Source organism: Sturnus vulgaris, chromosome 14, assembly GCF_052056855.1.
Source record: "Sturnus vulgaris isolate bStuVul1 chromosome 14, bStuVul1.hap1, whole genome shotgun sequence".
Lineage (NCBI taxonomy): Eukaryota > Metazoa > Chordata > Aves > Passeriformes > Sturnidae > Sturnus > Sturnus vulgaris.
Genome location: NC_142256.1, coordinates 17,996,996 through 18,013,782, shown reverse-complemented (window position 1 = coordinate 18,013,782; position 16,787 = coordinate 17,996,996). Strand labels below are relative to the sequence as shown.

The following is a 16,787-nucleotide window of genomic DNA, read 5'->3' as shown; positions in this document are numbered from 1 at the left end:
GATTCAGGATTAGGCTGGGACTCCCGCACAGCTGCGGTTCCTTGCCCCTATTTTATGTTCACTGAAATATTTTTGAATGGACTTCAGAAGCCATTATGAACCCAAATGTCGACTTACACTTGCAAAATGTCTCTGGTTAATGTTTTCCTCCCGACACTCTGCTTTGCTCTCCACCTGCCAGAGTTTCCTGTGACCTATTTGAAATATCACTCTCCTAAGTGAAAATGTGCCTCTCTTTTTCAAACTTGCAAAACTCACAAAAATAAATAGCCTAATTTGGCCAGTTAATAGCCCTCTCCTGGGGCTCCTCTCAGCAACTAAGAGGCCTTTTAAATACAACATTTGTGACTGTGTCATTAAAGCTCTGCATGATCCAAGCAGACTAAACCAAAAAGAAAGAAATGTCTTATTTGATCTAAGTTTCTTTTCTTTTAAATAGTGGCACTAGAGACCCATTTATTTTTAATTACACAATTGCTTTATTAAATCCTGCAGTCCCTAGTCATTGCTCAGGCAAAACTGTTATCATTGAAGGAAGGGACCTGTAGGAGTCAATCCTAAAAATAGGGCAGCTGACAAAATGCCTTTCAAAATGAGTTTGCTTTATTTTTGAAGGATTTCTCAAGTCAAAGGGAACTTGCCTTTGCTTTGCTTTTCAGCTCTACAGCAATCTGAAAACTTTAAATTTAGGAAAACAGTCACTCCAGCAAGCATAACCACCTCCCGTTTTCCATTCAGACTGGCTCTGCTGCCCTTTTTACCCTGAAACACCACCCTCTACAGAGCCACAGTAGTATTTACTGGCAGGAGATATGCATGAGAGTTCATACAATCATAGAATATCCTGCGTTGGAAGGGACCCACAGGGATCATCAGGTCCAACCCCTGATCCTGCACAGGACAGCCCCAGAATCACATTGTGTTCCTGAGAGCATTATTCAAATGCTTCTTGAACGGTGAGGCTTGGTGCTGTGACCGTTTCCCTGGGGAGACTGTCCCAGTGCTCAGTCTCCCGTTGGCCACTTTGAGTCCTGCAGCACCTCTCTGCAGCCCTGCGTCGCCTGTGGGGAGTAAATCTAGCTGCCGGGAGACTGGTAGAGGGCAGGATTGATCGTGTGCCATTGATTCTGTGCTATATAAATGCATTTCTGTGTTTGGACTCTGAAGGACAGATCTCCTTGCTGAGTTAAGACAGTGCTGCCAGCAGTAGGAGAGTGAGCAGGCAAGCCAGCCACATATACTGGGTTATATTTCTGGGCTAACCTCCAGAGCCTTTAATTTTATTATCTAATTACCCAACCAGACTAATTCTTCTTTATTTTTCAGTCTTTCCCACAGATCCCACTTAAAATGCAGCTTTGCTATCTGAAGTGCTGCCCAGGTACTCTCTGCTTGGAAAAATTAATGGTTTCTCAGCTTTATTCACTCAAACTGTGTTTTCTTAGTGTAAAGTATGAATGGCAGAAATCCCAGCCCTGATCAGCAGCAGAGGTCTACATCAGGCTCTGCTGCAATGAAGGTGGCTGCATTATCATGGGCAACTGTACCAGGGGAAGCAAGAGAAAGAAAATAAGCCTCTACTTAAATGTAGGCTTCATCCCCAGTGTGACATGTCATTAGATTGCACTCAAGGCTTTGTAGCATGGCTCACTGCAATGTCTTTATTGCAAAGTATAGACACCAAGAGTTAGTAAATAAAAACAGAAGGGGGAAAAACTGCCCTCCAGAAGTTAACAAGACAGGAATGCATCCCTGGACAATGGAGTCCAAGGGGGAAAAAATACTGGTGTCCCATCCTTTTTCTCTGCAGGACATGAGCCCTCCTCTCCATATGTTACTGCTGTGTAGATGTAATCCAGGTCCCATGCTGGGGCAGAGGCTCCTACTTAGCATAACCCTGCCCCTGGGAGGGGCGTATCTTGCACATATACCGTCTTTTCTGCTCTTCTTGCCTTTATTTCCTAAGGAAATGCACATGCTGCAGGCAGGTTCAGTGGGATTCAGATACGGTAAATTGCTACAAAGCAGAACACCTTCCCCAGACCTAACAGTATTTCTGTTTGCTCTCCAGGTGACAAGGGCTGGGCGAGAGAGGGGAGAGGTGGCAGATGCCGTGGAGTATAAGGCTGCTGTCTTGCTAGCTTGCTTTCATCAGACAGAGAGGAGATGGGAGAGAAGACCTCATGCAGCCTTTCTCCCTCTGAGGCCCCTTGCGGACAGAGTCCTCCTGGTGCTGCCTCCCAGCCCCAGCATAAAACCCATTGGATTTGAGGGGCTGTGCCTCATAGGAGGCTGTGGCAGAGGCACAGATGCTTTGTGTTCAGTCTGCCCTCGTGGCCATGAACTGCTCCCAGTAAGCAGAGCCAGGATGGGCACGGCAGGAACATCCAGCAAGATGATGTTAATGTGCTGTGCCAACCTGTGCCATGCAAAGAGCCAGAGAGCAGGACCTGCTCAGCAGGGCAGTGAAGGTGTGTTGCAACCCAGATAGGTGTGTGACAGGAAGGACAAGCCTAAATTCATGCTGAAGGAAGGAACCTTCTGAAGTAGAGCATACCAAGACATCAGGACACAGAGCAGAAGGGTAGATGGAGATGAGTTTGGTCAGGAGAAGGGAATGAGCATTGTCAGGAAGAGCTACTACCTGTGGTGATGGAGTGTTGAACCCTTAGTGTGCCTGGTAAAAACCTATCAAACTTCCAGGGTGTCCTGTGCTCTTACAGGCTTCACTCAGGAACTCTTTCACATGTGACCACAATTCCAGTCATCCTGCACCTCTGGTGGCAGTGGTAGTTCTCACTTTAGCCCTACCTGCTAGGCTTTCTCCAACCAGACACCAGCTGACTTTATCTTCCCAGGTGTTTCTTGTGATCTCTCCCATTCTAGCTTTTACCCCTGACTGCAAGCAGCACTTGGAGCAATTAACACCTTGTGCTCCTACCATCTTGGTTTACAAGGCAGCTGGTTACTAGGGCAACAACTGCACCCTTTTCTTTCAGTGTATTGACTGAAAATTAACATTTTATATTAAAGGAAAAAAAATAATATTCTCTCAAGACACAGTGAATTACACCACCATCTCTCTTGTAATCAAGGTATTGCTGAATTATGGTGCTATAAACAAACACTTCTGATATAACCACAAGCACTGTGGGACATGTAACACATTGGCAATATATTTCAAGTGACAAACTCATTTATTGTGGGGAGTGGAGGGAGAAAAACACTTTTCCAGAAGCCACAGCAAGGAATTACAGAAAAGAATGACCGGAGCTTAAGGGTACAAGCACAAAGTAATTCTAACAACCTGGCTGGAGTCAAGCACTTCAGAGTATGAGCAAGATTAGAGCAGTACCCATAGCTCAGGAAGTGAGGATACACGACTTGGTTATTCTCGCCCTTCAACTGGCATAAATCATGATTAATTCCACAGCACTTAATAGAATTACCATGCTGTGAGACTGGTCTAAGGAAGTAGCTCCCAGGAGGGGTTGGGGAAGTGAGCCCATAGCTATCCCATAACCTTTGTAGGTCCGTGTGGAGGCTTCCCTACTTGCAGGTGGGACTCAAGTAACAATCATGAATCATTAAGGTACATAACTATCTGGGAGATCAAAGAGATCAGGAGCTTGAGGTTAAAGTAGCTCGTGCCAGATGCTATGGAGGCAGAGAACAGGCTGGGAGCTGTTTGAAAGAGATTTTGTCTCTTGCTGCGTTCCAGGTGGCTGCTGGGTCAGTTTGGTCAGTGGGATTGGAAGAGAGCCATCATCTGCCTTCTGGATGGTCTGCCAGCCCTGGTGTGTGGTGAGTTCCAGGTCAGGAGACTTCTTTGCCCAAACAGGGTGATTTTTGTATGCTGTTTTACTATGCCACAGTGTGCTAGGTTGTTTTGGTAGTCACCTGCTGCCAAGTTGTTAAATACATGTGAGCTGTCAGTAGTGCCTCTTTTGGCTATGAATGGGACCAGGGATGGAGTGGGGGAAGCAGGATGGGCTGGGCAGCTGTTCAGTCACATTCAAAAGGACATCTCTGCAGTGGGAATGGGAGAAGAAAACAGGGATGATATTGTCTCCCTTAATAAACCTGGCTCCTGGAAAAGATAATGTATATAACCATCTATGGTTATGGTGCATACATGAATCTCATCATGATGGAGCACTTGTGATCAGGAACTATCAGTGCTTAAAGTTCATTGTTTGTGTCTTATAACTTCTGCATTTATACCAACATGCAGAGTATTAACAGGTAATCCGAAGCTTGCCTGGAGTTTGCAGGACTAACTTCGAAGTAAAAAATCAGCTAGACTGTGACATTTTAAGTGACCTAGCTGACACAATAAGTGAGGATGATCAGGCTGCCATTGCTTCTGTAAGGTTGGGTTTCCAAACATGCCTTTACAAGAGCGCTGAAGTTCTCTGGCTTTAGTTTTAAGTGAGTTTCAAGTTGAGGGGAGTAAAGCTTCAAGGAATTCCACTGTAGAGTTTGTAAATGAGCACAAAAATGCATTGAATGGGAGCTGTTGAATATACAGACTTCTGATGGGTTTGACGGCACAGCTCAAAAGTTCCTTGAATAATAAGTCTGTGATTTCTGGCAGCCTCCAAGTGCTGAACTTGGAATTTCAAAGCAAATAGATACATCTTAACAAAAAACACCTCTTGTCAGCTGTCCCTAAAATTATAGCACAGAGATTGTAATAAAATGTGTGTACTTGTCTTTCCTGGGACACAACGGAAGGGGAAAGCATTATCAGAATTCCTTAAACTCATTGTAACAGTATTGAACCAATTATTTTGTTAAATCTGGATTTGTTTTCTGCGTCTCAATGAGAACATTTGAGGTCTATCATCTCCACCATTTATGAGTTACCAGTCTGCAAGTGTAAAATTTCCAACTGGAACATACAGTATCAGAGGGAACAAGGGAGATATATCTGATTGCTCATGCTCCCCAAACTCCAAATCTACTCCATTTAGTATTTTGCTCACAGTTCCTGTAGGGGAAAATAAAAGAAATCATCTCTGATCTGAGACCAAGCACTGAACATTTCACCCTGAATAGGAATCTGTTTGAAAAACGTATAAGCAGCTGAAAAGGGAATAGAATAGAAACTACATTTCTGTTTCTTCACAATGGGCAGAACTTAGCAATGCTAATAAAACCTCTCTGAGCCTTCTTCTCTATGTTCTGGCACCTGTTTTTGGGCCTTGCCTCCAGCCAGCACATGGGCACAGAGCAAGTAGCAGGCCAGAGACCACTTGTTCTCTTTCCTGATGGTGTCAGTGAGGCTGGGCGTGCAGGCAGTGGGGCCACTGTGGCCTCTGCACAGACCTGGAGATGTGCTCTGCCTCCGAGCCCCATGGTACTGGGAGACTGTGCAGGATACCTTGCTGACCATGCTGCCTGGGTTACCCCCACCTTGACTTTGGAGCTAGCCTTAGACTCATCTGCAACGACAGAAGACCTTTGAGATCACCAGGCAACACCAACTACTGGGCTCTGGGTAGCCACAATGTTCCTATAATTTGTCAGTTCTTTGCTGGCCTCTTGGTACTCTGCTGGGCTGATACATTCTTGTATGGGCATTCCTTTACCTGTAACAGAGAAGGGTCAGGCAGACTTTCCCTCTGTGCAGGGCAGCAAAGTATTCCCCTTCCTTTGCTTTCCTGCGGAGCAGAGGCTTAGCCCCGAGCAACCAGGCTGTGAGGTGCAAAGAAACAGGCTTCTCACTCTTCTTTCTGGTAGAATAAGGAGGTCCTAAGCCTGGAGCCCTGAGAATTGATGTCACCAAATCACAGAAGAGGAGTCTTTCACTTGGCAGCATGATGGTCGTGTAGTGCCACATGTACAACCAAATCTATCTTCACTGCCATTCAGACAGAAAGCAGCTTGTTTTGGAGCAGCTTCCCTGGGAGGAGGAACAGATGTTTGAACCAGAAGCGTATGTGACAGTTGGGAGAGACGGCGTGGAAACACACAGTTGAAAGGAGAAGTCTGATGGGAGTGTGTTGACAGCAGCAGGACTTCAGTGACAAGGAGTGGGAAGGAGAACAAGCAGTGAGGAGTGTTACTTCAAAAGCTGAGCAAAGTGCACAAGAAGATATGTCAGGAAAGCGTCAGGGAAAGGAAGAGAGGAAATGTGAGAGTACAGACAGGCTTTGGGATCTGTCTGCAAGCATGTGTGACCTGTTACCTGATAAACGGAGAAGGGAAGGCCTTTTATTCCCCCGTCTCCTTCCACCAAGTTAACTCTTCTTGCAGAAAAGCTGGCTGTTAGCTCTGCTGGAGCTCTTCAGTTAGTGCTCATGAAAGGTAAAGCTGTCTATGCTGCTCCAAAGTATGGTGATTGGGGGGTACTGTGTGAAGGTGGTCTATCAAGGATGCCCAAGCCCTTCCTCTGCCTTTATAGGGTGGCACAGTAGCCACAAGCCTTGGGGCTTCTGGACATTGCAAGAGGAGGAGAGGTGACGACCTCATAACAGGCTTTGCCTCTAACTGTGCCATTATCACAGGGAAGGATGCGTGAGCAGAGAGAGAGAAGTGTGTATGAGTATTTCTCCTACAGTAGGGACTTCTCCAGCAGTGACTTATCCTAGTGACACCAATCACAGCTCTGCAGTGTCCAGTTTTACCCTAGTTCAGCAGATGTGCAAGGCAGACTGGGAACGTGCTGCTGGAGTGTGAAGCCTCGGAGCTGGGGGAGAGGGCACTGTAACTTCTCCTCCTGAGGGATTTAGTAAGGCAGTTTTGCACAACCCTTCCTGGGCTCACCACTGACTTTCCAGTGTGCCTTGAGAAACACAAACTGGTCCGTTCTGCTTTGTGTCTTCTTGTAGGCAGGGGAGAATTTCCTTAAGTGTGGGGTGAGCTTTGAGATGTAATAATGAAGGGATTGCAAGGTAGATGCCAGTCACAACCAGCTAAGCCAGGAGCTGCAATCTGACAGTGGATGTTGCACGACTGGTGACTTTCCCCTTCATAGGAACATTGGCATTCATTTCTTGGTGTGAAATTGCAGCAAATTAGAGGCAGACAATAATCCCTTATGTGGGAAGGCTGAACCATGCTGGTGGAGACAGGTCAAGGTGTGCTGTGTCTCACAGCAGGGACCTGTCCGTAATATGGGCTGTATAGGGTTGAGGCTCAGTCAGCAATGCCTTCTTTCATTTATTTATTTTAAAGATTAAATGGATGGAGAAGAACATGAGGGAAAAATAGTGTCAGGACACTGCAGCAGTGCAAGGGTGTTGAGTGCTGTTAAGGAAACAGCTTGATGAAGATGTAAAAATTTGAAGCATTTGCCCTTCCTCACCAGGAGAAGCAATGCAAGCTCATGGTAAGCAAGGAAGTTTTGGGCCCCATAGAATCAATGCACAGGTGATGTTTAGAGTGTAAAGATGATGAAAGCCTCTCTGGTGCCTGCTGTATTGGTTTACTGGGCTGCAGGACCCTTCTTGGATATAGTCTGAGGAGAGCAGCCATGGGCACTTCTCACTGTACTGGCTGTTCTTACTCCAGAGCTGTGGTATGGGGTGTGGGTATGAGGGGAAGAGGGGGGTGACCTGCAGGCTACCAGGGTGCCCTCAGACAGAAGGGGCACAGAGGAGCAGGTATCTTGATGTTTTCACCTAGGAGTGATATACTTTGAGTAGGATCAAGCTGAGTATCCTCCAGATGCTTGGCTTTGTGTAGCAGAATCACACCTTTCTTCTAATTAACTTGCACAAGATCGTGTGCAAGTTAATTGTGAGAGTCAGAGTCAGATCCAGGTTGCATTTTCTAAAGGTACTAGTGCAGGTACGGAAATTAAATTCTCATGAGTGTCCTGTTTTCCCTGCAGAACTCAGAACAACAGAGCAGCCTTTAGTCTCTGGAGAAGGTTTAAAAATATTCCAGGTCTGTGTTCCTTGTAAAAAATATTTAGTCATCACTTGACACATGTGATAGTTGCCAGCCCTTGTTCAGTGTGATCAGGGCACTGTGTACTCAATCAGGGAATCCATTCTGCCTCGTAGCTAGGAAATGGTACATCACCAAAACCTGGAAAGATCCCAGAGTGTCTCTGGAAAGCAGGACGCAGGACAACATAGGTGATTTCTGCCTTAGCCTCCCAGCCTAGGCCTAGGCAGAGAAGGTTCCTTAGGACCAGCAGCCTGACTTCCTCAGGCTCTTGCTGCAGCCACGTTCCTGGCACAGCAGAGCTGTATGTCACCCAGCATTTTATGTGTGCCTAGGAAAAGGAGCCTGAATCCCCTTCCTGCGCGGAGAGCTGCCAGGCTGGATGCCAACACACAACCCTCGGCATTTTTTTATTTACTATAAACCTCTCAAATGAAGGCTGGGGGATGTTTTTCATTTACCATGTTACTGTATGGAACTATAAATTTAAATGGAGAGCTGGTGGGAGCACTCTTACCTTTTATATCATAATTGTGCAAATGCCACTGCCTAACTGCTATTAGAATTATTCAGAGCTTCTCAGATTTCACTGTAAAACATTAGGCTGTGAGAGGTACTGTAAGGATGTGATTATCCAGAGAGGGTAAGTAGTAGTGGGGGTTGTTGGCCAGAATTGCTACAAGAGGGAAGAAATGCTTACTAACTGGAAGCAGAGGAACTGAAGGAGCATAATCTACCATTCAGAAATACAGTGCTCTGTGCGTGGAGAAATCCCACCTGATTTCTATCTGGATCTACACCAGCTTGACTTAAATTGTCACCAGGAGCAATTCAAAGCCTTGGCTGAGCATAGGTGTCAGCCCTGTGCTCCCCTGAAGAAACCTTAACACAGCATAGGAGTCCCACTGACACTCGGGCTGTGCTGCAGAATGCCACTGGTGTGGCCACAATGGCTTGGGGCATCAGAAAGTAACCTCTTCCTTTGATGGGGTCAACAGACATGGCTGTGCTGGCACTCCTGAACAATTCCAGGAGCTGGGAGAGGAGCAGAGGGTCAAATGGGAGATAGCTTGGCTAGAGAGAAGCAGGACCCAGGCTGGGGGAACTCGGGGCACTGAAGCTGATTGGTGACTGGGGAGTTACTGCTCTGAGCAGAGACGAGGAAGGACATGGTGCTGGGAGGATGCTTCACTACCCTGCCATGGGCATTAGACATCTCACAGCATCACCTCTGCAGGGACAAGGCATTGCCAACTTTTTCTAGTAGGCAGGGAGAAAAGAGCAGTTCTGTGTATGCACTCCTCTACTGCCTTGATTCTTCACCTGTGACTGAGATTTTAATTTTGCATCCCATATGATTTTCCTGTTGTAACACACGCCTCTGGGTTGTCACTGTAACAATGCCTTTTCTTGGCAGGGAAGGCAAATCTGAAAGGAAGCCTTTGAGCACTCTACTGTATGAGTTTCTTAAATGATGGCTGTGTTTCTCCCCCTTGTTCTGCCTGTTTTCAAATAATTTTCAGGCTGGGAATAAATCTGAGTGCAAAAGAATCATGTTCAGCATATAATAACCAGACACAATAGTAAGTACACAGGCAACCACATGGAAAAGAAATGAGCTGATGGAAGGACAGAAAGAACACAAGACAATCCAGACACCACAGTTACCATGTTCACAGTAAGATCAAATAACTCTGCCATTTACATGTAATTACATTTTTTTCCCCCTCAGGAAAAATAGGATTCTGGAAAACATTTTTAGTTACTAAATTTTTATCTTCCAATTTATATAGCGGTGGGAAAAAACCATCTCCCAACAACAAACATACTATGGGCCAATTAAAATGAAGCAACTCAATTCTGTCCTGAACTTCATCTGTGAAATTCTAGTGAACTCAGTGGGGTTTTGTAACTGGACATTAGGATTTGAATATCAGTTTATAAATCAAAGAACAGCAGGGGCTGTGCAGGGTCTAAGCTATTTGGATATTCTTAAATGCCACACTAGGCTGCTGCTGATATCCTGAAAATGTGTTGTCACTGATGATACTGCGAAAGAAGTTTGGTAGATTTTTTTAATTTTGCTTTAATATTTTCAGTATGTTTGTCTTTCTTTTGTCATTGAAGCTGTTTTTCTTTGAAAAGCATCTACTTTTAGTTGGGGAAAAGCAGAAAACTGAGACATTGGGAGGATTTTTATCAAAATTTGTCTTGATATGAGAAGTTGTAATTAATAAAAAAGTTAATTATGGATATACAACACGCTCCCCAATTTCGATAGACAATGTCTTTTAAACCTAAAATGGGTTAACAAACCTAAAAGGAAATCTAAATAGCACAATTTTTGGAAGGAAGTGCATCTTCTTTTAAAGCGATTCTTAATATATCATGTATACATGTCTCTAAAAAGAATGTGCATAAATAAAACAATTTAAAAAACATTTTCACTGTAAATATATTTTCTGTTCATTCACTGTAATGTTCCTACACTCCTAAGCAAAACAGGAATCAAATATGTTAACAAAACATGATGTACAATGCATGTAATGCAAGAATAATTTGGGAGCACTTGGCAGAAATCTACCCCCTTTATTATTAAATTTCTCCCCAAAACAACTATTCCTTCAACATCATCAAGGATCTATGTCAGCACTTGTTGGTAGCAACCTGAGTTAGATTCCTTGTCACAGATTATGATTTTCCTGTGCTTCTTTTCAGTGATGTAAAGATATTCATGTAAGTCCCAACTGTGCATTGCAAAACTTCCCTTCCTCCCCTTCATTGCTTCATTATCCTGTTGACCTCTTTATCTTTCTGCTGATCTGCCAAAATACCTGCATGGTCCAGTATCAAGTTTGAGCCTCATGTGCTTCAGTTTTTGCTGTAATGTCTTAGCTCACATCCATTCTCACTGCTGGGCACTGCTTGAGAGGCAGCTGGACTGTTGATCTTTCAAAAAATCTCACCCCCAGACTCTGGTACCTCAGGCTTTGCTGGCAGTTTGGCCTGTACCAGCACAGAGGTGTATACAGGGGAACTGCCCAGTTACCCTTGGGGGTTTATGGCCCATGTCTGTCTCCAGGACTTGAGATAGTCTAAAATCAGCCTGGTGTGCTGCAGTAGCTGCTGTCATAATAGTGTACCTGTATACAAGTGTAGTACTGAAAATATCCCTGCCTTATTGATAGTTTAATGTTGCGTTCGAGCGGCGTGGGACCCGAGACAGACGACCCCACACTCTATGATCTATGTGACAAAAGCCTTTATTCAGGTCTGACCTCGCTTTATATACCCCTTTCAATGTTCCCGGGTAAACGTCTGTGACTGGCTCCCAGGTCAGGCTGCTCAGCCCGCTGACCAATAGCTCTCTGCAGCCAGGGCTGGAACTCATTGGGTTAAATCCTTGTCTGTCTCCAATCCTGTCCTATCTCTGTTCTTTGGGGGCCTGCCTTTTAGCCAGGTTACTTATCCAATCAGTGGTCAGATTAACTGCCCAGTACAAGCCAGCTTATACTGTGACAGTTTAATTGGTGGCATTTAGTTAATTGTGTATGTTCTCTTTTAGTGGAAATAAACCTGGAATTATGCAACTAAATGTTTTTGCAAAAGCAGGGAGTCACTCAAGGCTGCTGCAGCAGGAGAGCCTACCTGAGTATGCAAACAACTTCCAGTTGTTCAAACTACTGTTTGCTGTCTGTTGCTATGGTGAAGTGATGGCACAAAACTGATACCAAAAAGGAAACAATATTTTCTGAACAGATTTATAAGAAGGGAAAAAAAAGAAAAGGTACAGGGGACAGAGAGGTCATGGAGAAGAGTGGGGAAAGCTTAAGGGACTTTGAGTGCTTTCCTGAGCTAGTTTTTCATCTCCCTTTTTTAACTGAAGGTCACTCAACCCTTTGAAGGCAAGACTCATCCTGTGATCATTGTGTCACCCCAATGACTTTTTTTTTTTTACAACCAATTAAACTGTAAACACTTAAAACTTCAAATCACATTTTTTCCTTTGCTTCTCCTGCATCTACATGCATATGGACAGTGTATTATTTTCCTAGCTTTACAGTCAGTTTTGGAGATCTTAAGTCCCAGAAGTGTAGTGCAGGTCATAGATCAGGAAAAGCTGCTTTCCTCTCCACCTTTGCAGCACCTATGCTGTTTATGTCTTTTCTGACAATTAGATTTTTAACCCTTCCTAAAGCCTTGTTGTGCTAGCAGTGTGTTTCCCCATCCGGCTGGAATCACCCAATATTCTCTGTGTTTTCCTACACCCAGACCTTCAGCCTTCATAAGATGCCAGCTGAAGAAGTTGGACTGTGCAAAGCAACCCTGCAGCTGATGGCCCAGCAGCCTGACTGGATGGGGAAGAGACCAAGCACTCAGTTAACAGTTCCTGTGGAGACAATTCGTCCTTCCTTCTCTCTAGCCAAGGATTTCGTATGTCACTCCCTGACTCACTGTGACACTGGAGACAGGCAGCCTATCTTGATAAGTTAGAAACCATGGCCAGACTCAAAGATTCATTCAGACATGTGTTGTGAGAAAGAGTAGCCCCAAGATGCTATTATGCTTATTGGAGAACATTGTTCTCTTTCATTCATTTGAATGTGAGTGGTTTAGGTGCATCATTTCCTCAGAATGCTGTGTGCTGCCATGATCCTGTTTTGAAGTGTGGACAGTGGCAAGATCGCCAAAGGGGAAAGGATGCACACTGGAGTTTGGCTATGTCTGAGTGTGAGTGCTGGGTTTGGTGTGGGAGCGGGTATTCATGGCTTTGGGAGCAATTATTTAGTGATCTGAAAGCAACTCTCCTTCTAGCAATGTTTCAGGACTGTGAAAGAAGTATCCAGTGCAGTTTTCTCATTCCAGTGCCAGACGTGCTGATTGCTTCATTTCGTGTCACATCCATGGTGTCTGAACTACACCTTAGCTGTATCATCACTGACTTCTTTTTAATGTGGGGTCATGCCTCCCTTTATAGCCAGCCCTTTGCTGGACTACTGTTGGGTTGTAATTGCATTGGATTCTTAATAGAGTTTCTTGGTCTGCTGTCACAGCATGATTGCAAGAACTTGTGTTGCATTGAATGTGGTCTTGATTACTTGACAATTAAAGTGCAAAGGAAACACTTAAAATCTTCTTTAAAATTGCAATTAGATTCCATCTCCTCTGAGGGCAAAAGAAACTTGCAGAGACTGTTTCCAGTTGTCCTGTCTTTCTACTTTTTCTACTTTTAGTCTTTGACTTGGTGGGGTAGGTAGATAAATGTGCCTTTTTTCCCCCTACATTCATTAAATGTCTTTGGGGGTTTTGGTTTTGTTTGTTTGTTTGTTTTGTTTGTGTTTTTGTTTGTTTGTTTGTTTTGTTTTGTTCGGTTGGTATTTTTTTGTTCTTGTTGTTTGTTTGTGGGGGGTTTTTTTGTTAGGTTTTTTTCGGGTTTGTTGGTTTGGTTTTTTTTGGTGTAGTTCTGTGCACGTGAAGCAGAGCAGAAAGGCCTCTCTGAAGCTGAGTGTTGCTCGTTGCTCTCATGCTAGGTCACTTAAGAGTTTACAAGGTTTGGGATAGTGCATCTTTTAAAAGAAAATACATGAAAGCAGATGGCCCTGTGGTAGCTGAGCATGGAAGAAGATGCCTGAAGAAAGTGTGTTGTGGCAGGAGGGATGTGTTAGATGAGGGAGCAGAGATGAGCCAGGAATGCAAGGAATGCAGGGGGCACACAATTTCCAGGAGTCTGGAAGTGTAGGAGTTGCTGTAGTGTGGTGGCAAATCTTGTGGAGCAGGTGTGCAGGGGCAGATTGCCTGCCTGCCACCCCCTGGGCATCCTGGCAGCATGTGCTGGGAAAGAGCCAGGGCCAAGGTGTAAAGAGAAGCAGAAACAGGGAGAGGAAAATGAAAAGGAAGTAAAAAGCCCTAAGAGGAATGTGGACAATATGACATGACATGGGGCGGGAGGGCCCACCTGTGAAGGTAACCGTGAGTTTCTGTTTATCTTGCCTGTGGTTACACTGCAAGGAGTTTTTGAACTGCTGCATAGTATGACTGTTAACTATTTTAACTTGTATTTCTCACGTTAGTCCCCACGAAGTGCATTTGACAATAATTAATTTTGTGTGTGCAACTGAGAGTGTATCCTACTCCTGCAGAGGTGTCAGCTTAATGGGATATGACTACAGGGGATAACGGGCTGTTCCATCCCGTTAGGGAATCTGGGAGGTCACCTGGTCATTTAGACTAATATTTTAATTGTTGGAACATAAGGTTTCTCATAGTTGAATTGGGAACAGATTAACCTCTATCTCTCTGAACTTGCATGCTGCCAAGCTCCTTAAACACCATTGCTAATTTTATTTTCTACTTTCAGCATGAATTTAAGATAATTCTTTTGTTTCATAGGTTAAAGACGAAATATTTTAACTGGCTGAGATCCCAGTGAGCAATTACAAATATTTCATTATAGTTACAGGACTTGGAATTCAGCCTCAGGCTGTAGGCATCAGAAAATCCATGTGTGGAAATCCTAAGTGTTGTAAGATTGCGAGGGTTTTGTATGGAGAGATCCCTCCTCATTTTACTAAAGTTAAACTTTTGGTTTAAAAATAAAAGAAAATTTGGACTTGTAAATTAAACTTCTGCAATCAGCTTTTGACTATACCAGTTAGAGAAGGGTTAATTGAGCCTCTTTGTCTCCATTGCATGTTAGCACAGAAGGTCAGCGGTGGGAGAAGTCAGGTCCACATTGAAGGCTTTTGAAACCGCCCCCTAACTAGCCTAATGAATATGCTGGTGAGATTAACAGGTCATTTAACACTTTTCATGTCGCTATTGTCCATCCAACCTTAAATGTCAACTCTGTCACTCTGATAGGCTGCTTCTGCTTAAAAAGGTTTCCTGGCTTTATTAGATTCCTAGGAGGGATTTCCCCCATCCTTGCTCCTAATTGCTGGCAGAACCCTACAGATGTATTTATATCAGCCTTTTCATTCGGGTCAAGTCTTCACTAGAGAATTTTGCCAGTGTGTACAAGTGTTGAAGAGATGCAATGAAGATAGAAGTGAAAAGCTCTAAATGCAGTTATAATTATCCTGCTGGAACTGCAGCTCAGTGACCACAATGGAATGACTGGCTGAAGGCAGGATGGTTTGATACCTCTGATGATGTGCTGGGATTGTTGTGCCCATGCTAGGACAGTTTCACAGGGTTACTGAATGGGAGAACCATCCCAGTGCGCTGTGGTCCTAACCTCAGGAAGGGCCATGAATGGGGCTAGTGGAGGGTGCCTTGTGCTCGCACCTGCCTTGTAGCTAAGCCCTTGTGACAGAGGGGATGTCCCTGATGTGGCATTTCAGCCAGGACTGTGAGCACATCTTTAGTGCGCTGACATTGGATGTCCAGGTTGCTTGAAGCATCTCATGGGAACCAAGCTGCATACCTGAGAGAGCTGAATATTTTTCACAAATGTTTTCCAGAACTTCCTCACCCTGTGAACAGTAAGTGTGTTTCTTCTTGGGATACTTCAATTTTTTTCTGTGACCAATGGCATTCTGGCCTAGAAGGCCTCAGAAAATTACTTATCTCAGGAGGACTGCAGACAGCTTTCCTATGAGATTTCTTGAGGGCTCCTCTACTCCTTGCCTTGAATTAGCTCCTCAGTGCTATGGTCAGGAGCACAACAGCATAGGTGCTTCTGATTTAACATCACAATCATGGGCTCAACATAATCCAAAGGTGGGCAAAGAGCAAATGGACTGATGCTGTATTGGTATCCAATACCTCATAGCAGCTATTTGCCCCTGCAAACTTTCTTGGTTTTCTGATGCCTGCATTAGCTGATACATAGGTGGAAATTCAGGTATCAGCCCTGAAAAATGAAGGCTGATGGGGTGAAATAGCACATATCCAAGCTTCTATGCTACAGACCAGAGGAGCTCATGTGGCTATTCCCAGAAACGCTGCCAAATCTGAGTCCAAGAAGCCCCTCAGTAAGGGAACTGCTTTGACAATGCACTGTGTATTTGAGCTGTCCCTCCAAAAGAGGAATCAGGCAAATCTTATTCTTCCTGGATATTATGGTGTATGTTTGGGAAGCTTTTTAGAACAATAGCTCATTTTGGGGATATCATTGTATTGAAGGCCCAAGTAATTTTTCTGTGACTAGTGTACTTCCAATTCACTGAGATGCTTTACAATTTCAGTGTGTGAAGTCATACCAGCCTCTTCCTAGCTACTACTAGGTGATGCTACCCATGAGGAAGATATCCAACACAACAAGCACTACACACTCTGACCAATATTGGTCAAGCCCAGTAAAGACATTACATCAACTCTTCGGCTGAAATAATCCCAGGTATGGTGCAGTGCAAGTAGCAAAAACTCGAGCACAGTTTAATGTCAGGCTAATTTCCCACATCAAGACAATCTGGATTCATACTGAGAAGCTTGCTAAAGGTCTTGTGGACTAATCTTTAACACACGGAGGTTGTTGTCCTCCATGATCCTTCCAAGGCATTCATGGTCTCACTGATGGGAATGAGATGGTGGAAGAACATTGTGAGAATGGCTGGATGAGCTTGGAACTGATCAGTAGTGATCAGTGTTCCACCAAGCTCAGCTATAGCTCTGGTCCTTTTCAGCATTTTTATTTCTGAATAGCTTAAGTACACGGCGGGCCCTAATTTGCTGGCCCTCTGGCACAACAGAAGATAGATGGAGCGTCAAAGGCCAATCCCACCAAACTGTCACTAATGTTCAGATGAGATGTGGCTGTTGGCTGAAGAACATGTGAACTTACTCTAGACTTCAGGCAATTACAGGGAGCAGAAGAAGGCAATTTTTGGATGACTTTCCTGAATTTAAAGTATATTTAAGTAGTCTGTTGATTTGTTGGAGGGGCC

At 44.4% G+C, this 16,787-nt stretch overlaps 1 protein-coding gene across 6 annotated transcripts in view; it reads left to right on the top strand.

Moving 5' to 3' along the window:
- The window catches only part of HMGB3 (high mobility group box 3), a 39,517-nt gene that overhangs the window by 13,469 nt on the left and 9,261 nt on the right, over positions 1–16,787 (top strand). For 2 of the 6 annotated variants that reach the window (XM_014881570.2, XM_088173450.1), the window contains exon 2: positions 3,722–3,804. The exons of 1 other annotated variant lie outside the window; for it this stretch is intronic. Coding sequence is in view for 2 of the 5 variants with exons in the window: in XM_088173445.1 (XP_088029571.1) it covers positions 3,722–3,815 (94 nt within the window). In the remaining 3 variants the exon portion in view is untranslated. Of the gene's footprint in view, positions 1–3,721; positions 3,816–16,088; positions 16,241–16,787 lie in introns of all 6 variants that reach the window. 3 more of the 6 variants (XM_088173445.1, XM_088173444.1, XM_088173448.1) reach the window with 2 other exon arrangements.